The 23,405-nt window shown below is 34.6% G+C and overlaps 1 protein-coding gene across 6 annotated transcripts in view; it reads left to right on the plus strand.

Annotated features, from left to right (window-relative positions):
- MYOZ2 (myozenin 2) overlaps window positions 1–22,092 on the plus strand; it is a 38,266-nt gene extending 16,174 nt beyond the window's left edge. For all 6 annotated transcript variants that reach the window (XM_080796619.1, XM_080796620.1, XM_080796621.1 and 3 more), the window contains 4 exons: window positions 1,277–1,446; window positions 7,064–7,193; window positions 12,779–12,962; window positions 20,549–22,092. In XM_080796619.1, the coding sequence (XP_080652745.1) occupies window positions 1,277–1,446; window positions 7,064–7,193; window positions 12,779–12,962; window positions 20,549–20,783 (719 nt within the window). In that variant the 3' untranslated portion in view covers window positions 20,784–22,092. The remainder of the gene's footprint in view (window positions 1–1,276; window positions 1,447–7,063; window positions 7,194–12,778; window positions 12,963–20,548) is intronic.
- The last annotated feature ends 1,313 nt before the right edge of the window (window positions 22,093–23,405 follow it).

Here is a 23,405-nt window from a genome sequence, read left to right on the forward strand (position 1 = left end):
TGCAGAGAGGGAGGGTTGTTACTGGCTGACATGGAGGAAAGTCCCAGCTTCTTCCTTGGCTTTTCTGATACCACCCCTTTGGGAATATTGGGGCACCTTCTTACAGACTCAGAAGAGTAAAATTCTGAGCTCCTCACCTGGACTTTGTTGCTATGGATAGGGCCCAAGGTTTTTCTTTGGTATCTTGCTGAAGTAGAGTGGCTATTGTCTAAGTTTTCTGTTTTTCTAGGCTGCTCCTTTCCTAGTCCTTTAGCTAAAGAGAATAGTCTTTTGTTAGGGCTTTTTTTCGTCAGCACTTGTTGGTGTGTCTGGGATGCTATCATTTTAGCTCCAAGTCTGGGATTTATAAGCTAAAAGAAGACCCAGAGAACTCACCACCACATTGTTCCTTGAGTCCTGAGTCTCGTAGTAATTGTCTTCTTCTCTTCACCTTTCAGTCTTCTTATGTTTTATACATAATGTCCAGGATTTATCGTTGTATTTCGTAGAATTATAGGGAACATCTTCTTTATTTAAGGCATGGGGGACACAAAGACTAAAACATTAAAAAATCCTAACTATTAAACAAGTAAAATGGAATCAAGTAATTGTGATTCAGTGCTATGGGGATATGAAAAAGGCATGTATAATTATGAATAGATATTTAGTGAAGAGATTCACAGAAATAGCATAAGCTAGGTTGGGAATGATTTGTTCATTCAATAGTTACCACCTGCCTACTTTATACTAGGTTCCTTGATGATGGCTGTAGAATGAATGGTATTTTGACAGAGATAGGGAAATGGAGTGGCACAGATGGCAGGGTGGGCACTCAAGCAATAAGAACAGCTGAAACACACATACAAATTTGGGGTGCCAAACAGAACTTATTAAAACTATAAGCAGTGCTATTTGAAAACTCATTAAATTTGGAAACACTAAATTATACTAATAGTGTTATTAGCTAACTTTCATTTACTCTTTCTATGTGCCAGATACCATAGATAAGTGATTTATATGAAGCATTTTATTTAATGCTCATATCAAGCATATTCAGTAGGTATTATCCAAACTTTAGAGATGAGGAGGAGCCTCAGGCTTAGAAAAATAAGTAACATATCTATAATCATACAGTTAGAAAGTAAGGGAGCTAGGATTCAACCTAAAGCAGTCTGAGTAAAGAGTCTCTATCTTACCCACTACACTAGCATATAGCAGGCAATAAATTATGGAACTTAGCAAAGCCTTTAAAGACGCTTACCTTGGGGTTTTCATGCACATGAATGTTATTTTACAGATGTAGATGCCATGCACCTGGGCAAAAAAGTCAGCATCCCCAGAGACATCATGTTGGAAGAATTATCCCATCTCAGTAACCGTGGCGCCAGACTATTTAAGATGCGACAAAGAAGATCTGATAAATACACATTTGAAAACTTCCAGTATGAATCTAAAGCACAAATAAATGTAGGTATAACTTGATTATGTGGTGTCCAAATAAAGAGATAGCATTTCTAAGTGTATTTGTATCACTAGATTCCCAAACAATTATTCTACATATTTATTCAACGTATTTTTTCTGTGGATTTTTTAGACCATTTTTATGATAATGAATAATTTAGATGAATAAACAAAAGAAGTATTATATATAAGTATCTTTTTAGTTCGGTAGGGACATGGCAAACCTGTAAATTTGGCACGAAAAGCTGGTGTGTTCTGCTAAGAGGAGGGAGAGGGAGTGGAGATTGGCGGAACTAAAAGTTTCCATGGTCTTATCTGTACTAGTTAAATGTTTGGGATGGAAACACTTCCAAAGCACACAGCACTCCACAAAGTAAGCATAAGCATTTTGCTGGCTGAATACATCCTGGCACTGAAACATGCCTGAGAGCTACAGACATAGTTGAGCTTCTCTCCCTCAAAGCATTTATTCCACATCATGTAAGGAAGTCTGATACCTATTAATAACAAAACCAAGGTGGACAAAACTCTTTAGACCAAAGTTTTCCTCAGCTGAAAAATAATAAACAAATGAACAGACAAATTAATTACATTATATTTTACATACTGCATTTATACTATGTTCTTTTAAACTGTCATGTAGAGAGATTGTCGAGGAAGAAGTTCATAGCAGGAAAACAACTAATTTGGGGGGATTGGCTTTAAAAATAAAATACCAAGCATGAAGAATCAAAAGGGAATAAAGAATTGGTTCTAAATTTGAAGAGGTGGTGGAGACTATAACAAATTTAAATTTTATTTACTGAGGGTTTCTTCCTACAGCTACGGGAAGTCTATAACTTTACTTGTGAATTTAAACCCTAGCATTTGCTAGCTGCCATCACTAATCAGTTGTTTTGAATGGACATCTCACTTCTTTACAACAAACAGACTAGTTTCACTGAGATCTTTTATAGTTAGTTATAGAACTAACATCCACATCCAGAAACACTAAAATGTTAGTTATTCAAAATGTCTGTTTCTCTGGTTAACAATAAATGTGGAACAACTTAAATGAAATAATTTATTTTGTACATTAACAAGCCTCATCCAACATGCATAAAGAGTAGTTATAACTATGAATTCAGTTAGACCTCAAATCTTACTGAACCATAGTATTTACATTTGTGAGGGATGATTTTTCACTTGAAGTCATGGATAAATATAATGTTATGTTATGCTATAATTATGTCTAATATCTAGTTATCAAAAATGTCTGTAGCTAATACAGTGTGAGACTAAAATAATCCCTATCTCAGCTGATGGAGTCTAATTATATAATCATATTCTTTTAATAATGACAACAGCTTTAAGGAGTAGTATAAAATAAGGTGGCTTAAGGTAATTCTTTGAGAAGTCATCTACAAGTCTAGACATCTGAATAAATGAGTAAATCCAGTTTTCATAACTTATACTTACATCTCTAAGTCTATGCTTTAACTACAGTTCTGGAGCAAGGGACAATGAGTGTTTAAATGTAATTATAAACACAACATATTCCCTCATCTCCAGTATCTTAGTTTATTTTCATTAACCTGTGGCCAAATGTTCTAATTATACATAAAATCTAAGAACATGCCTTGATAGTTTTTCAGTATTCCTAGAAAGTTGGACACTAAATAAATAAAATAGTCCAAAACAGGCATATTGGAATAAACAATTAAATGCTGATAAGTAACTTAGAGCTATAAACAATAATAATGTATGCCATGAACTTGTATGTCATTGAGTTACATAACATACTCTGAAGTCTGATAAAATCTACTCTCTCTTTAGAAATGAGGAATGTAGTGTTCAAGGAAGTATATTCATTTATCTTAAGCAACACTATAATAAAGAAGATTGAAACCCAACTCTCAGAATTCTAGAATTCTTGGTACTGACACTTATCATGGTATAATCAAAGGAAACTGGGTTGGAAACCAGGAGACCAGGGTTCTGTCCCAGCCATCCCACAAGCCATGCAATTTGGAGTCGATTTAAAAGTTTCTTTGCTTTCCTGGACCTGTTTTCTCATTTAGAAAATGAGTGAATGGACTCAAATGTTCTCTAAAGTGTCTTCTTTAATGATCTATATTTAATTCTAAAATTGACCTGTATGATAAATTATTGAGGAAAATAGTGAGCCACATTATATAATGATATATTTGCTTTATCAAGGCATTAGATCGCAACTTGGAGCAAGCCTTGTTAATATGAGAGGAATTTTTAAAACAATAATAGGTTCAGATCTACTTCCATTCCTTTATTTACACTTTTGGAAAATATTTATTGAATGCCTACTGTGTTCTAGATAGGATGCTGGGAGCTCAATGACAAATAAATACAGCTTTTGTGTAGTGAAAGGGAAACAAAATAACATTGAAAGATAGAAAACAACTATTACTCATAGTCTACTTCTTGAATCATCTTTATATAATTTATTGACTATATTTTCTGAAATGAACTTTTACTGTTTCCCTTAAGCTATACTGTCAAAATAATTATTTAACTCTATATACGTGTCTTATTTTATTATAATGTTTAGGACATCATTAGATGAAAATATAAACCAACTCCCTGGTAATTTAATGCCATTTGTTCAAATATTAAGTATCATCTTAAAAATTAAAAAAATAGGTCAGCTTTGGTCACACTCTGCTGTTGAGAAACTGGCAAATTCAAGCCACACAAACTTTATGACATAAATAATAACAGGAAATGTGCTTTCTTAACAAGAAATGAAGATCCTCTGCTTGCTACACAAGCCAATTTTGAACCCTTAGTTCATGATTGATCAAATTCTTTTTTTTTTTTTTTTTAAATAGTCTCCATGCCCAATGTGGAACCTAATGTAGGACTTGAACTCACGACCCTGAGATCAAGACCTGGGCTGAGATCAAGAGTTGGACACTTAACTGACTGAGCCACACAGGTGCTCCAACTCATGAAATTCTTGTACCAATAGACAAAAAAATAAAATGGATGAAGAAAATGAGAATTTAAGGAAAAATAAAATAGAAGAATGATTCATGATAATTAAAATTATCTTCTACAAATCACTATAAAATGATATTGAGGAAAACAATCTACATTTTATAGTAAAGATTACATACGTATTTGGTAATCATGGACTTTTTGAAATCTGTTGAGATCTTATATAATACTGGGGAAAGAGGAAGTATACTATAAAAAGTAATTCTGAAATAACACTAAACTAAATATACTGAGATTCTCAAAATATATTTATTTGGTGCAAAAAATAACTTCTATGTATTTGGTACAAATTATAGAACAGGTTTAAAAAAATCCTTTTATTTCTATTGATATTTCAATAGAAATCATGTGATAGACCTTATCTATAACTTCTATGTTTATAACCTATAAGATGCTGCATTAGTTTTATTTTGTTTAGGGTCAACTTAATTGAAATAAAAAGAAATACATTTTCATTTATCTCTTCAACTTTTCATGAAGGGAATCACATATGATGGAACTCTATAATTTAAGGCTTATATCATAACTAAAGTAAGTTGTTACCCAACTATTATTAGGCTTTGTTTGTATACTTAACAATGACAATAGAAATACTAGGTGTCTCCTGATAATTAATGACTAGCTAGAAACAGTTGATTGTCCTGTTCACTAATTCCCAGGAAAGAGTCTCTAATGAAAGTCAGTATTACAATTCTTAAAATACCATAGATAGAATGATTTGTAAGTTTAGTTGAAATGCATTTCACGGAACTTAGAAAAAGAACCCTAAATGCATGATAGTCCTATATTTATCTCAACTGGCTTTTTGTTTATAATTAACATTTTAAGAGGTGGTATAAGTTCAGAGTGAGAAAAAATACTAATCTGGTCAAATAAGTTTAACACTTAAGAAAATAACTACATTCAAAATGCTAAATACTAATATTTCTGAGTACAGCATTACACCAGTCTTTAGAAATTATTCTTTATTGTCTAAGGAATAAAATATCAACTCTTCTGCCTAGTAATCAAACCCTGTGCTCACCTAACAAACCTTACCTCTCATGTCTTTGCACCTTTCCACAAGCCAACTCAACATTGCTTACATGTGCTCTATTCATTTCCACAGCAGCTTTACCCATGGTGCTGCAGAGAATAAGGTGAATTTTGTAAAAATCACCTGGCGAGAGTCTGTTGGTTGGGTTAAGCCTGAAAATGAGGATGAAGTTTATTTTGGTATTAAATACAAAATTATTTTTCACCATATCATTGTAAATGAATGCAGAAGTGATAAAGCATCTCCAATTATTTTTTGCTTATGTCACACAGAAAAAAGTCAAAGCTGGTTTTTATTTGCTGTTCTCTTCACTAAGTTTTTCTTTTTAGGGTTAAAAAATTGACTTTATATACTTCTTAGATAGATTAGCTTTTTTTTTTTTCCCCTAAAGATTTTGTTTATTTATTTGACAGAGAGAGACACAGTGAGAGAGGGAACACAAGCAGGGGGCTGGGAGAGGGAGAAGCAGGCTTCCCCGCAGAGCAGGGAGCCTGATGTGGGGCTCAATCCCAAGACCTTAGGATCATGACCTGAGCCAAAGGCAGACCCTTAACGACGAGCCACCCAGGCGCTCCAGTTGGCTTCTTTTCTAAGACACATATTTTGGGATGCCTGGGTGGTTCATTTGGTTAAGCCTTAGGCTGAGGTCCTGATTCCAGGGTCCTGGGATGGAGCCCCATGTAGGGCTCTCTACTCAGCAGGGAGCCTACTTCCCCCTCTCCCTCTGCCTGCTGCTTCCCCTGCTTGTGCTCTTTTTCTTTCTCTCTCTTTCTCTGTGTCAAGAATTTAAAATCTTTTAAAAAATAAAATAAAATGCACATATTTCTCAGATATAATTAAAACAATTCTTTATTATAGAGATAAGGCCTAGTCATGCTTCTAAAAACATTACCTATTAAAATGTCTTTTTTCTCTGTTAAAATGAAGATTGACTGTTTTTAGAAGTGCTATATTAATGTCATAGAATAAATCCTAAATTATAATCATAAAACAAATTCACCTAAAACTTAAAAGACAAACATCTCTTTAAAGCATTTTGTTTCCTAGAAATCCCAAATTCTTCCTTTTACAGATCTATGCAGCTTCAAGTTTATTTTTTTATTCAGCTGGTGTTCAAATCTCAGATTAAATTTTAAATTAAAAGTAAATATAAACACTATAAATAAAGATAGTAATGTAACAATGACCAAGCCAAATGTTTGGCCAGTATGCTCTATAATACTAGATTATTAAAAACTTAAAAATTAAATAGATTCACCTTTATGGGGACTTTGTGAATAGTACATTAATTAATTGATACAAAGCCCTAGATACTGCCTGGCACATAGTAAGTTTCAATTGATTATTATTAACTGGAATGTTATCATAAAACATATCTTAAGTTAGTATCAGTAAAAGTTCTCATTCAATAGCTCCAATTACATATAAGCTATTGAGACCCCAAGAAACAAGGCAGTGGCACTGTACTTAAATTTTAAATATACCAGTGGAGTTTTGCACATAGGGTATCTCCATATCAGTGTGTCTAATATTTTTGAGTTTTCAGCAGAGTTTATTTTTGATCACATACAGCACAACATTGGCATGCAGAATGGGAAACTGGATGGAAGCAACTTGGAAGGTGGCTCACAACAAGCCCCATTTACCCCTCCCAACACTCCGGATCCACGAAGTCCCCCAAATCCAGAAAACATTGCACCAGGTAACTATTTCCTTAGAAACAATAAATAAACAATAAGTAAAATAAACAGGATGAAATTGCTGTGCACTTAAATATATGACTCAGGTCATCTAGATGCTTTAGTAAATGGTATCTAAATGACATGGCTTTACTCATTACATATCTATTTTGTGGTTAAGTTCAAGATAAATATAAAGATTCAGATCTAAGGAGTTGTGTAAACCATCTACTATGTTCTTTCAGATGGTTCTTTGTATTTGTTATATTAAAAATTGAGTCACTTATAATTACATTGAAATTCTATTTGTATAGGACTATAATTTATGAAGTGCTAATCTTGTCTTCTTTAATTTCAAAATAACTCTGATATATTTATTACAGTCCTCATTTTACAAATTAAGAAACCGAGGTCACAAATGGTTATAAACTCATTGATTGATCAAGAATTAAATCCAGTTACCAAATTTACAGATGCCTTGTGAAATTGACCTTGTGGAGGTTACTATCATTATTCTCTGCTTCCTTAAAGGACGTTAAATGCAATTTTTCAAGATTGCCTATTTGTTTATTATCTTAAAAGAGAAATAAATCCTTATCTAATGAGTATATGTTACTCAGAAATATTGTTAGATTTTGAAATATTAAATGTCACAAGAATTATCTACTTAGACAACACCTTTTCAAAATAAATGACAGCAAGTACCTTCAAGTATTCCTTCAAGAGTACTGTACAAAGTAGATTTTTTAAAGGCTTGAAATTAGCAATATCTATGTCATATTTTTGTAAAATAAACAATAAATTTAGCAAGAGCAATTCGAGTTCTTCTCAAATAGCCAGTTTTTGAAAATATGTAAGTAAAGCAACTGTACCATATTGAATCTCACTTAAAAATAAATTAACTCAGTCATTGATGTGCTTAGATTTATTAGGACATTCTCACTGAACACCATGAGAAAAAGTACTGATAGACAAAATAGCCCTGAAGGAGACCAAGTACACACTTAGAATGCATAGAACTCTTAAGTGAAACATCATAATAAAGTTCTCAAATAGCTTTCACGTAGCCTTGTGTGTGTGTGTGTGTGTGTGTGTGTGTGTGTGTGTGTGTGTGTCAGAAAAGCAGGTAACAGATTCTACATATACAGTGTTAAGCACACAGGAGAAAAACAAGCCTAAGGATCAGACAGACCTGGGTTCAACCTTCTGGCTCCATCCATCCCTGCCCATTTTACTACTGTGTTGGGAAAGAAAGTAACTCTCTTTGAGTCTCCATTGTCTTCATCAGTAAAAGAAGCAAAACAAATCTCACTGCACAGGGTTCTGAGAATTAAGTGTGATAAGCATAATTCCAACCATATAATAAAGTATAGTAGTCCTCCTTATCCACAGGGCATACACCCAAGACCCCAGTGGCTTCCTGAAACTGTGGGTAGTATCGAATCCTATATATACAAAGTTTTTTCCATACATACATACTTAAAATAAGGTTGCATTTATAAATTAGGGACAGTAAAAGGTTAACAAACAATAACAACATAGAACAATTATAACAATACACTGTAGTAAAACTTACGTGAATGTGGTCTCTCTCTCTTTCAAAATCTCTTATTGTACTATACTCACCTTTCTGTGATGATGTGAGATGAAGTGAGGCGAATGATGTAGGCACTGCGACACAGCGTTAGGCTACTAGTGACTCTGACCATGAGTCAGAAGAAAGAGCAGCTGCTTTGGGACAGGACCAGACAGAACCAGGATAACTGCCCTTAACTGAAACTGCAGAAAGCGAAACCAAGGATCAGAGGGATTCTACTGTACTTAGCTAAAGTTAATTCTTTCCCTATCAACTTTATATCCTTAAAACAGAAAAGAACACATACATACCCTTTTAGCTCCCACCACTATTTGACAACCTTCTGATTTCTAATGTTTGTTTGTTTTCTTAAATAGTAAAGAGAAGACATATAGAAATGTTTGTGTTGGTTCAGTCTGGTACTCTCAACACTGTGTTAGAACTTTTGTTGTATGGTCATCATTGTAAACCATATCATGGCAAAAGGAATAAAAAAAATTCATCTCTACCCTCAAGGAATTCACCCTTGAGACAGTACAGAAGTTCATGTTACATTTGTTGTCTCACTTTCTCTCTGCATATATAATTTAATATCATATGCATTTTATTTACTGTCAGGAATATATATATATACACATATGTGTAAATATTTATACATATATAAATAGAACATTTAAAAGTATAAACTCATACAGTTCTTTAAATCTAAATATCCAGTTATTAAATATTAGGAAATGTCTATGTAACACAGACTAAGAAAAGGGGGAGTGTGGAGATTATCAGGTAGTTTATCCTGAAACAGAGTAACGGACCCTTCCTTCTTGGTTGGTAAGTTGAAAAGTATAGAAAACTGAGGAAGCAAACTTAAGCTTATCCTAATTTAGCAAGAATTATTATTGGTTAACATGCTATGTATCCAAAAGCTTTTTGAAAAGTTTCTTCAAACATGAATCAATAAGAGTATTATGATGCCATAATATTGCAGGAATTAAGTTCTTTGAATTTAAATCAGTTGTGTTAAGGACAATATTTATGTTATCATGTAGCATTCTTGAAATGTAATGTATCTGAGAGCTTAAACATATTACATTCTTTCCTGTACATAATTCAGCATATCAAAAAAGAGTTATTAGTTAATTCTATCTATAAAAAGAAATTAGAAAACCAGGAATATTTTAAAAATGTGAAAAGATTAGACCCCTTATCTTTCAATGTAGTAGGTTATTATGAAACTCTTATGAAAGTGATTATAAACATGAGAATATTCTAAGCAAACTTGGTTAGGAATAAAAAATACTAGATAGAAGATTTACTAGAATTATAGTTATGTGATCATTATGTTTATGGGTGAAAAAAAACTGAGAAAAAATATATAAAGGTAAAATAATTGTATTAGGGTAGTGGGATTTCAAGGAATTTTTTAAAAATATAGAATTCTAAAATTTCCAGTTTCTAGATGGCTGATATCTGATAACTTTTAGGAAAGAAATGGGAAATAAAATGTGCTAGTTATGATAATGGAGTTCTGTATATCATACAAATGGAAAGCACAAGAAAAGTAACTCTGCTTTCCTGGGGGAGATAGGGAAGGCTAAATAGAAGAGGTAACCTCAAGCTAAGGCTTAAGGTAAGAATTTCCAGGTAGCAATAATTAGAAAGAGCATTCCAGGCACAGGGAACTAATGGAGCAAGTAGAGAACCATAAGGGGACACAATATGTGTCAAGCAGATCCAAGTTCTGGAGCATAAAAATGGGAGAGGAGAATGGCAGGAGATGAGGCTGCGCTGAGTAATCTAGGTTTTTGTCATGGGTAGCCATCATAGCACCCTGGGAAAGGAAGGTCAGTGACATGATCCAGTTTTCCAGTTGGAAAGGTCACTCAGGCAGCACTGTGGAGAGTCTGGGGAGGAGTTGGAGACTAAAGAATGAGTATGAAGACTATCGTGAAAGCCCAGGTAAGGGGTGGTTAAGGCCTGAACCAAGGCGGTAGTAAAGGAAATGAAGAAAGAAGAAGGAATTTTCCAGAGCAAGTTTTCCCAGTGTTCTGTTTGCAAATCCCTTGCTTAAGATCTATAAGCCATACCTGAGACTTACTGAAGCCAAATCTCTGGAAGGAAGAACCCATTTGGTCCAAAGTGACTCAGAAATGAAGTTGAGAGTCACTATTTTAGCAATTCTTTTTTTTTTTTTTTTTTTTTTAAGATTTTGTTTGTTTATGACAGAGAGAGATAGTGAGAGAGGTAATACAAGCATGCAGGAGCTGGAGAGGGAGAAACAGGCTGCCTGCTGAGCAGGGAGCCCCATATGGGGCTCGATCCTGGGACACTGGGATCATGACCTGAGCTGAAGGCAGATGCTCAATGACTGAGCCACCCAGGTGCCCCTATTTTAGCAATTCTTAAGAAGTACAGCTGTACTTAGTGATCTGCCGTGGGAAAGAGAGGAAGTTTAGGATAATGCTTCTATTTTGGACATCTGAGGGTAGTGTTGGTATTCACCAAGGATAACTAATATAAAGGAAGAACTAAGAGGAAAATGGCTACATATAGGTCTAGACAGAGTATTAAGGGTGTCAGGGGATATTCGTTTGGACAAATATAATGGGAGGTTGAACAGAAGGGCCTGGAGATTTAAAAAAAAAAAAAAGAATCATCAATATGTAGGTCACAATTGTAACCAGGAATATAAATGGAATTTTCTGGGGAGAATGTATAGTATAAGAAAAGAGCTTTGGGTAGCTAAGTGGCAAGCATCAAAAGAGACTACCGTGAGATACTGGAGGTAACCAAAAGAAAAATTAAATCACTGCAAACAAGTAACTGCCTAGAGGTGGTATTATCAGCAAGATATTTTGGAGGAGATCAACTCTTCAGTGTAAAGAAAGGATAGGCATGATTGTACAGGAGAAAGCAGAAAACATTTTAGAGAAGAGAAGGAGCCTCAGAAAAACCTAAAAGTAAGAGTGAACAAATGGTAAAGGGTTTTGACATCGTGGAAAAAAGAATTAGGCAAAGGACACAATAAGGTTGTACGGTGGTGTAGATGGAGAGTACCCAGCTGCCTTTGAATCCTTGAAGAATGTCACTTTGATCCAGGTGAAAGCGGTTTAAAGTTGATGCCAGAAATTTGTGTCGTTTTTAAATGGCACTTATAAAAAATTTCCAGCTCCCAGAAGAAGTTGAGGAGGTGAGACCAAGCAGAAAAGTTAGGTAAGAAATCTTTAGGAACAAAGTAAGCATGGGATGGGCACACCAGGGAATAAGATTGGGGCCTGATTAAGGCAATGGAAACAAGTTACTTCACCATTTTGAAGTTTAAGTGGTTTGCAGATCACTTAGCAATTTAAGATAGACAAGACCTAAAAATTACCTCTACCGGATCAGCCCCCAGAGGAGGGAGATTTTGTCTTCCCTGATCCTTCCCCAGCACCTAGACCACAGTAGACACTCAATATACATTTTTAAGTTAATTCATTCACTTTGATATCTAAAGCCTACTATAAATTAATGTAAGGGCGGGGTGCCTGGGTGGCTCAGTGGGTTAAAGCCTCTGCCTTCGCCGCGGGTCGTGATTCCAGGGTCCTGGGATCTAGCCCTGCATCAGGCTCTCTGCTCCGCAGGGAGCCTGCTTCCTCCTCTCTCTCTGCCTGTCTTTCTGCCTACTTATGATCTCTGTCTGTCAAATAAATAAATAAAATCTTAAAAAAAATTTAATGTAAGGGAACAATTTTTCACAATTAAATGAATAGTTGCACTGAACAAATACATACTAGGATAATCAAGGAAGAAATATTTGTATGATTTGGTATAATTAAACATAAGGAAAAGTGGTTTCTTTTGAAATTCCAGAAGTTTAAAGGGGTTAAAAATGTCTTATAGTCTCAGACTACTCTTTTCTAATAGAGCATAAAAAGGATGCATTCTTCCTAAGTTCACCCCCACTTGAAAAATTAAACATGGTAAAATGTTAGGTGGAGTTCAGTAACTCCTAGGCGCTCTGTATTTATTTATTCTTGCTATATTTTTCCAAAGGATATTCTGGACCACTGAAGGAAATTCCTCCTGAAAAGTTCAACACCACAGCTGTCCCTAAGTACTATCAGTCGCCCTGGGAACAGGCCATTAGTGGTGATCCGGAGCTTTTAGAGGCTTTATACCCTAAATTTTTCAAGCCTGAAGGAAAGATAGAACTGCCTGATTACAGAAGCTTTAACAGGTAATCCAATTATCCTGGGTGATACTGTTGGCATCTAATACCGAGGGTTTTATATCATAGTATGGAGAACTGAATTCTCTGGAAGAAAAAGAAATTTTAATAATAGATTCAAAATAGTCATACAGGATAACTCCTAAGCCTAGGCAAGGACTGATTTTTACAATATTACGTATTTACAATATGGCAAGACTTGGGTTTTTTTTAGTACAAAAATGAAGGAAATGTTTCAGAAACTATCACTGTTAAAACGTCAAGATTATTTCCCACATTATTAAACTTTTTAAAAAATTGTTATTAAAAAGTTTTATTAAGAAGTTTTTAAAAAATTAGTAATAATTTCTCATTCAAAGGTTGATATTAGCTTTTATGTGTTGATTCAAATGAGAGTGCTGTTCAAGAATTTCAGAAATAATTTATATATACGACTATGAGAGTTACTGTGTAACTTTAGGCTCCAACTTATATTTTTTAAACCAGATTAAAGTTCATTTAAGGAATTGTGGCCCAAGACTCCAGCATATGTATCACCAAAACTTACGCTACTAAAAATATTGCCAAATATCTGCAGGATAGTATTCACAATAGATATCTAGCTCTCCCTATTATCCAATTTTGATAATTCATAATAATTAATTAATGGGTATTTTAGATATATCTTTTAATGGTCTCCTAGTTCATTCTTTGATCATTTGGTTTTCATTTTTACAGTAAAGTATTTTTAGTGTGGGGGGTGCCTTGGTGACTCAGACTGTTGAATGTCCAACCCTTTACTTCAACTCAGGGCATGATCTCAGGGTGGTGAGATCAAGCCCCACGTCAGGCTGGTGCTGAGCATGGATCCTGCTTAAGATTCTCCCTCTCTCTCTCTCTTTCCCTCTGAACCTTCCTGTCCCTCTCTACCACCCTCGCTCACATACATACTCCCTCTCAAATAAATAAATAAATAAATAAACAAATAGAAGTATCTCTAGTATGCTGTTTTGCACCCACAGAAAAGTATTCCTAATATAGGCTGCTTAATGACTATTCACTTGAAAATTAATAAATTAAGGAGTAAGTCTTTGATTCACAAAAGAATACCACAAAGTCTGCATTTAAATAGTGATCTTCTTTAGTACTTTTAAAATTATTACACTATTAGAATGTTAGTTTTCACACCCTACTATTGTAGTGGTATTAATATTATGCCTCTTATTAGTAATAGAGCTACTAGGATTGCTCCTAATACTATTACTAATTGGTAATGCTAATAGTATTAGTACTACATCTACTGCATAAATGAGGTATACCACAGAATTTAAGGAAGGATTGAGGAGTGTCTGGGAAAGGAGACTGGATGGCCACTGTAATCAACGATAGAACTTTCTTCCAAAATGAGAGTGTAGAAAATTACAAAAAGTAAGACACTAAGGGAAAATGGAAAATAATGGAATACTTGAGGCTTGTTTCTGAGATTAGTGCTTTAGAGATGTTGTGTGACTTCTTGCGTAGCTTGTGGCTTTCCTATCCCATGCCTGCTGAGCAGCTTGCTTCCAGTTTTACAAACACACTGATATATTTGGGTTGGCTATAAAGAGATGCCTATTGTTTGTATAAACACCAAATGAGTGCTATTTCAGTGAGAGAGAGAAAAAGAGAAGTTAACCTGTTAATAATTCTCCTTTCCTTGAAAAAATTTTCTTTTTATATACACATCAATATATAAATAAAAACTCCAGAACTTAATGTTAATATTACAGCCTATTCTTAGATTCTTTTTTATGAACACAGTTTGGTATAAGTCAATGTACATTTCATTATTATTTTAATGTTTACAAATGTCTTTTCATACAGATATGCCAATATTTTAGTCATTGTCACTGATTTTATGAGACAGTAAATAAGCACTGATCAATTTTTAAAGAAAATTTGAGTATGGTTGACACATGATATTACATGAGTTCTGGGTGTACAACACAGTGCTTCCGCTGTGCCCACCACAAGTGTAGCTACCATCTATCACCATACAGTGCTATTATAAAACTATCGACTATATTCCTTATGCTGTACTTTTAGTCACATGACATTCATCCTATAACTGGAAGACTGTATCTCCTGCACTCCTTCATCCATTTTGCCCATGCTCCCAACGCCCCTCCCCACCTGGCAACCATCAGTTTGTTCTCTGTATTTGTAAGTCTGATTCTGCTTTTTTGTTGTTGTTCATTCGTTTTGTCTTGTTTTTAGATTCCACATATAAGTGAAAGCATATGGTATTTTTCTCTGATTGATTTCACTTAGCATAAGTGAAATATAAGTGAAATTCACTTTAGGTCCACCCATGTTGTTGCAAATGACAAGATCTCATCCCTTTTTTACGGCTAAGTAGTAGTCTATTGTGTATATTCCAGTGGAATATATACCACATCTTCTTTACCCAATCATCTACTGAGGGACACTTGGGCTGCTTCCATATCTTGGCTATTGTAAATAATGCTGCAATATTCTTAGATTCTTTATTATTGTTAAATAACAGATGAAACAAAATATGATACATAGATTATCCCAAACAGGTAGCTTTAAGAGCCTTTTTGCCCTTAAAGTATACGTATCTGGCTACACAAAATTTGAGGCCTTGTCTGTTGCATACATTGCTCTAAAAGCCTACTTAATGAACATTTAAACAGTATAACCATATTTTTGCCTTGAATGCTTGCTAAATAAATGAGCCTATAAAAAATTACATGGGTAGGAAATGGAAATCTGTTTCTAGCTACAGAAGTCTAGTTTATATTAGAACAACTTCAAAAAAATAACTAGAAAATCTAGTTATTATAAAGTGTTTGAAAACCTATCAAGGAAGTAAGGACTTACGGGCCAAACTAGACATGAGGTAAATTTAGAGAAGTAAACTCACATTTGGTACCACTTTTCCCCGTTAAGGATTTTGCTGATTTATTGGCCACAACTAATAAGTAGAGAAAGTAAGCAAACTTTTCAATAATCTTGAATCTGGGAAGGCCAAAAATAGGAAGATAGGGTCTGCTAAGAGGAGAGGTTTTAGTTGGGATTCTTACAGGCTATCCCCCTGAAATAAAGGTGAACAAATAAAAGACCAGCTTTCATGAAAATAAATACTGGTCCTAATCAACACAATCCTAGGTTGGATTAAAAATCACCTCCTTCATGTCAAACTGCCTGCTGTGGCCAAAAGTAAATCAGCATCTTGCATCCAATGGGTAACCATATATTCCTGAACTCCCATGAGTGGGTGCGAGGCCTGTGCAGTTGCATGGGGTGTCCATGCTTTGAAGGGTCATGCTTGGTTTTTCAATGCTTTTTTGTCTTTAACATGAAATTCTTAACAATTTTTTAACAAGAGCCCCAAGTTTTCATTTGGGGCCTACAAATTACACAGTTGGTCTTAATCCAAGGCTCCAAGCTTAGGAAGTGGTTATTGACCAATCAGGTGGACTAAGGTGCTTTTTACCCTAAGCTTCTCCGCATGCAGGACACTCTTACAACTATCTTATTAACTGATATGTTTTTTAATCTTCATGCTTTACTCTTTACTTGTCCATAAGATCTATTGCAATCTTTCCATCTTTGAATTCTTAGCACATAGTAAGGTGTTTAGACATAATAAGCCATCAGTAATTTGCTGCATGAATAAATGACTTAATCAACAAATAAACAAACTATTGATATACAATGGCCATCTTCTAAAATGATAAAACACTGTCTTGGACATCTTGCACATCCAAGGATAAGTATTATTTATGTACTGAATCAACTCTGAGTCATAAAGACTCTTCAATTCACTAAATCAAATGACAAAATGCGAGACATTGAATCAGCTAGTTGCATCATGAATGGGACAGCAACCTGGTTTGACATCACTTAGACACAACCCAAGCAGGGTGACATTCCTAAACACACTGTTCTACTTAGCAAATGATCTCAGAAGGCCCCATATACCCCAAGAATTATCTCATGAGGGTGTGGTATGGAGTAGTGACTAAAAAAATAGGACTCATGGGAGACTGGGTTTAAATCCTTGTTCTACAACTTAATAGGTGGGGGACTTTGGGCAAGTCATTCAACTTAGCTGTGTCTCTGTCATCTATTAAATAGGGATATAAGTAGAACCAATTCATAAGGTTGTGAGAATTTAATGAAAAAAACAAACAAACAAACAAACAAACAGGCAAAGCCTTTGTCTTCAAAGTTTGATCCACAGGCCAGTAGCACTGGCATTACCTGGGAATTGGTTAGAAATGTGGATTCTCAGGACACACACTAGACTGATTGAATTAGTGTCTGCTCTTTAACGAGACCCCAATGTGACTCCTTTATCAATAGAGTTTGAGAACCAGGTAAAAAAGGGTCTGATGTATTAGTACCTAGTTGATAAATAATAGCTGTAATCATTACTATGCCTTCTGGAGCTTAATAATGACGAAGGGCCTGAAATGATAATCTAAGTTCTTTGAGTTCTTTTCTAAACTGACCTCTTTTACCTCCAGAGTATGGTTTTAGGCCCTGAATGTGAAAATTTATACTGATACCATTGCTAAGTACTACCTTGGACTGAAGTTACTGCACCAATCCGAGACCTGTTATTATCGATATCTACCATAGCAATTTGGGGGAAATATCATCAGGTCAGTCATCCTGAAAACAGATGCAACAGAAAATAAAATATGCTGCTTATCAAAGAGGAGCAAGTTAGTGGAAGATAAGAAAATGATGGGAAACAAGACAGAGATTCTATACCATGGACCATCTGTTCAGCCATTGTTGAGATCCTCTATCCACTCTATGGATGTTCCCTTCACAGAGGATTTTAGCGTCTGGCTCACTGTCTTCCTCCCCAGGACTATTCCACTCATACTTCTTGGTAGCTTCACAATCCATATATGATTTATTGAACTCTCCACCCTTTCAAGTCTTTAACTGTCTCATTTTAAGGATAGCTTTCTGAATCCCACCTCAACCACCCTTCGCTTTTCTTAAAGTTTGTCATTACCATTACCCGTGCTGCCTTCAGAATCATTTCAAGCACCCTCTTCTCTATCACATTGTATCTTTACCTTTCATTTATTCTTTTATTCAGTAAAACTTCAGCTCCACGTGTTAAAGCCATCCCACATTTCAAAGTCCATCAATCACTGTATCCTTACTTAATCAGACTTCATGGTCTCTCATTATTGTCACACAGAAATTAAGATATTCAAGAAAGATCACGGAGTGACTGAGCTACAGAGAAAATCAGATCTCTTCCAGGCTTTAAAATAATCTCCACAACATTAGACAATCTGATAGTCTTCCCAGTTCCATTGTTCAAATTTTTATGAGAATCTTCTAGATATAATTCACTATACAAGTTTATTGTAATGAGTTACAAAGATATATCAGAGAGAATTCCTGTCCTCTTGGAGTACAGTTTAGCACAAAAATTAGGCAGATATATCAATGGGTGTAATGGAAAATAGGAAATGGGGTTACGGGGGAGGTAAAAACAGAATCCATGGAAACTTAGAGGAGAAAGAGCTACTTCTGGCTGTGGGAGATCAAGGAAAGCTTCAAGAAGAAAGCTACATATGTTACTTAAATAACAAACTTAGAACTTAAAGAACTTAAAGTTGACTTGGAAGTGCAAATTAGAAAAAGTTAAAACCTAAAGGAGATATAGAAATGTGGTAATAAGTGTCAGAGTACTTAACAGAGAAAAAAAGAGTATGACTAAAAGTAGGAGAGCATAAGGGAGAAGAGTAAGCAGTGCATTAAATTTGGCCGGAACAAAAGGGACATAAAAAGAGAACAGGACAAACGGACATGATTGACCTTTCCACTGGGATGTCAAAATCATTTCCCACCCATACATCAAACCTGTTCCTTTCTATATCTTCCACCAGCCAGTTGCTAAAATCTGTATATACAACGAATCCTTGATTTCTATATTTCCTCAATAATTTTTATCCATTTTATCAGAAAGTCCTGTTGACTCTACTCCCCAACCCCATCCTGAAACCATCCACTTCTTTCCATCTTCATGGAAAATACCTGAAATTCAAGCCACCATCATTTCTTACTTGAATTGCCACAATATCTTCTCTCCTTCCACTCTTGACCTCTTACAATCTATTCATAGAGCAACAGCAGTCAGAGTAACCTTTACAAAAATTTAATTAAATTACACTACTCCCCTACTTAACATTTTACACTGTTGCCCTTCACACTTAGTATGAAATTCACATTCCTTACTTGGACAAAGTCCCATACAATCCACCTCTTTGTCCTCTCTTTACCTACTTGTCTACCAACACTGGCCTTCTTTCTTTTCCTGACCATATCAACAATACCTCTGCCTTAGATTCTGTGCATTACTTACTCCCTAGGCCTGAGATGCTAACATGGCTAGCTTCCTACCATTGGATGACAGTTTAAATGTCACCTCTTCAGAGAAGTCTTCCCCAACTAGCTAGCTGGTTATTCATCTATGCCCTAGTAAATTACACTATTTTAATTTCCTGCATAGCTCTCATTACTATCAGATGTTCTCTCTCTCTCTCTCTATATATATATATATTAATTGTCTGTCTTCTTCATTAGAGTATAAGAGCTTGGGGTGCCTGGTGGCTTGGTTGGCTAGGTGTCTGACTCTTTATTTTCAGCTCAGGTCATCTCAGGGTGGTGACATGGAGCCCCACATCAGTGTGGAGTCTGCTTAAGATTCTCTCCCTCTCCTTTTGCTCCTCCCCCACCCCATGCATGCATGTTTTTCACTCTTTAAAAAAAAAAAAAGAATAAGAGAGCTCGAACTTTGAGCTCACTGTTCACGGTTCTATCACTTAGAAATGCCTGCTGCTGAATGAATAAATAAATTAAATAAATTACATTAAATAAATTAATAAATTAATGGCTAAATCAAAGAAAGCTAGAATGTTATGTGGGGCCTTGAATGCCAAACAAGTTGGACTTTATTCAAAAGAAAAATAGAATTTTTTCTTTTGAAAAAGACACACTTCTTGCCTTCAAAGAGCTTACAATTCACAAATTATACCAACCCATATTATGAAAAAACAAACTCAGACCAAATCATATTATGGGGGAAAAAAAAGCTAACAAGCCAAAGTACCATATCATAAGCACCAAATGACTGACACAAAACAATGCGTGCTATAAGAATTTGGCTAACGAACAGTGTGCCAGCTGGGATAATTGAGAGAAAGTTAGAACTTAAAGGCCACAAGATATACACATGTGGAGAGAGGGCAGGGAGGAAATACTGAAGCAGGGAAACATTGTTAGCAAAGACACAAAGGCAAGAAATGTTTTCAATGAGCTCAGAGTATAGAATAGATTAGTTTAGTCCCAAACTGAGAGTACATACAAAGGGACTTTATACTGATGTATTAAAAATATGTTTTATCATAAAAACATTGTTCTAAAATAAAAGTGCTTGCCTCAGAGATAAAAAACTGAAAATTGTTCTAAGAATATAAAAACATTCCCATAGAATTATGAATTAAATTGTTTTCTATTTTCTGGCAAGTGAATTTGAAAATTAATTAATATATTTTTTTTCTTTTCACTTCCCACAGAGTTGCCACCCCATTTGGAGGTTTTGAAAAAGCATCAAAAATGGTTAAATTCAAGGTTCCAGATTTTGAGCTACTACTTCTAACAGATCCCAGGTTTATGGCTTTTGCCAATCCTCTTTCTGGTAGACGGTCCTTTAATAGGACTCCAAAGGGATGGATATCAGAGAATATTCCTATAGTGATAACAACTGAACCTACAGAGGATACCAATGTACCAGAAACAGAAGACCTATGAAAAAAAGTTGTATGTGCCACAAAACCCTCTAAATATAAATGTTGCTGTTTCATTATTCTACTTACTGGCAAAATCACTTATACTCTTCATTAGTAACAATAATTTAATAGCAATTTAGCAATTTTCCTTTTATTGCATTTAAATTAAATCTCAGATCAAATACTAATAAACAATTTGAAATCTTGTTTTAAAAACTTTCAACTCACATGTCTTTATTCATAATTTTGTTTTCACCCAGTCTAAACAATACAGACTTGTCACTGAGAAAGTCCAGAAGAGTAACTGACAACAAAAGGTTGCATCTTCTTTTCCTTTAATATGAGCTGTTTTTGAATAAGTTTTTCAAGTGGGATCTAGAATTAAAGTGCAGTGAAAGATATTTAGACACATTTGGAGTTTTCTTTAAGGGATGAAAGCTACGGAAGCCGATGTACAAACATTATGGATGGAGAAAAGTGTTGGAAAGCATTCTTTTCTGGTGACCACGATAAAACAGTATGTCTGGATAAAGCCTTTTCATTAGTCATTATTAGAATTTCTAAACTGCTTTGTATTTTTTGACCAGCTTTGAGTCACTAGGTAACTATTCCAGATGACATTTTCCAAAGTTCAGTTGGGTGACTATATTCATTTAGTATTAAGTCAACCACACAAAGAGACAATGATACAACAAACATCATACTCATCTTAATGGCCCAGGGTATACCTGGAATTCAAGCTCCATAAATCCCAAAGCTGTGTGTTGATTAGGTTTGACTTTATGTATGTATTTTTAGAGGAGTAATAACAAATGAAATATATAATAATATAGGTAAAAATATAAATATGTATGCATGAGAGAGATGTATAATTTGAATTAACAGGGTTTTTTTCCTGAATCTTTAAATTCTAGTCCTTAAATACTAGGGAGTATATGCTATAAAATGTAAAAAAACAAGAAATGAAAGAGCACAAAACATCTGAAAGCAAGGCAGCACATATCAATCATGAGATTTGCAAACATATTGATATGCAAGGCTCAAGCTAATATAAAGCTATAGATCTGCCTTAAAATATGATAGAGGGAGTAGATAGCATAGAGCTGATAAGAAATAAGTATCAATTTTTCCCATTTCAATTCAGTTAAGAGTTCTGTGATAGAAGGTTATGCCAGAGAAGGAATGTCTCAGCCATAGAAAACTATGCCCAGACTTAAGTTTAGGGAGAGAGGATAGTAAAGAAAATGCCACATAACAACATTGCATATTTACAAAAGAATCTGTGTATGCAGTGCTGGAATTGGTGGTTCTAATCATTCGCTAGTCTTGTAAGCACAGAATTAAAAAAAAAATGTTAATAAAAAAGTGCAATCCCCCCCCCCAAAAAAGTGCAATCCCTACAAAGTAGCAATATCAAAATATTGTATTAATACATACTGAAATTAAAGAAAATTTATATATTTTTAAATATATCTTTAAGATAATTTAGTTTAAGTTTTGGTGTTTATCTGTTTTAAAATAACAACATTGGCATATGCGATGACCTAGATACAAGGCTCTCATCATGACACTTTTTGGTCCATTTATAGTGTTTTAAAAAATAAAAAATTAGTCATATTCTATTATACATTGTGATGATATCATTTGGTTTTTACTAGCAGTTTGAAATGAGTTACTATTTCTCATTAAATTGAAATTTTATTGCATGATTTCAATGAGCTCCAAATAATTTAACTGTGTGCTCAATGTCACCATTCTGTCAACCACCAAAAGGGGGCCCGGCGATTAAATGCGCTAGCTAAAAGAACAATGCTCCCCCCTCTGCAACTACCATAAGGGAATATTTAAAAAGGGAAAATCTTCAGTTGCCTTTTTTTTTTAAAGATTGGAGAGAAAATGATGGAATAACTCTTTGTTCACTATTATATTTCTCCCTTTCCTGGAAATGTGTATTAATTCTAGCTCAGCTGTCTGACACGTTTAGAAATGCCAAAATTTCACACTTGGGTTGTTACATAATTGAGAATTTGAAAGGAACTTTGAATAGGTTTCCATTGACCTGAAAAGCAGCTAAATCTTTCAGAGTCTGAAGAAATATGATAGTCTATTTTGAACAGCAGAAAGACTGTGGCATCTTTTCCAGTCACATTTGTATACATGAAAAATGGAATAAACGAGAATGAACATTTAAAAAAAAAGTAAAAGAATAAAAATAACTTTCATTGATGGACTACTAAATGCCAGGCAGTGTACTCATGGTTTTCTAAAGACTCCTTAACATATATTTGTCATTTTTCAATTGAATAATTATCCTGCGAGGAAGGTATAAGAAATAATCTCAATTTTATATAACAAAATCGAGCCTTGGAGAACTAAGGTGATTTACTTAATTCTAGCACAAAGGTTTGGTAAGTCTGGCTCTAAAAATATATGCTCTTGTCATTGTTTATCTTCTCTTTCAGAATAAAATTCAGCCTTAAGCTATTTTTTTACATTAGACAAAATAATAATAAATCTCCTTTATCTTAACTTGCGGCAAATACAGCTATAAACTAGACAATTTCAGAGTTATCCTCCAAAGTCACTCAGGCACTCATGATCAGAGAAGGCTGTGCTGCTAAGATGTGTTGAACATGAACTCAAA

The sequence above is a fragment of the Martes martes genome (genome assembly GCF_963455335.1).
Source record: "Martes martes genome assembly, chromosome: 2".
Lineage (NCBI taxonomy): Eukaryota > Metazoa > Chordata > Mammalia > Carnivora > Mustelidae > Martes > Martes martes.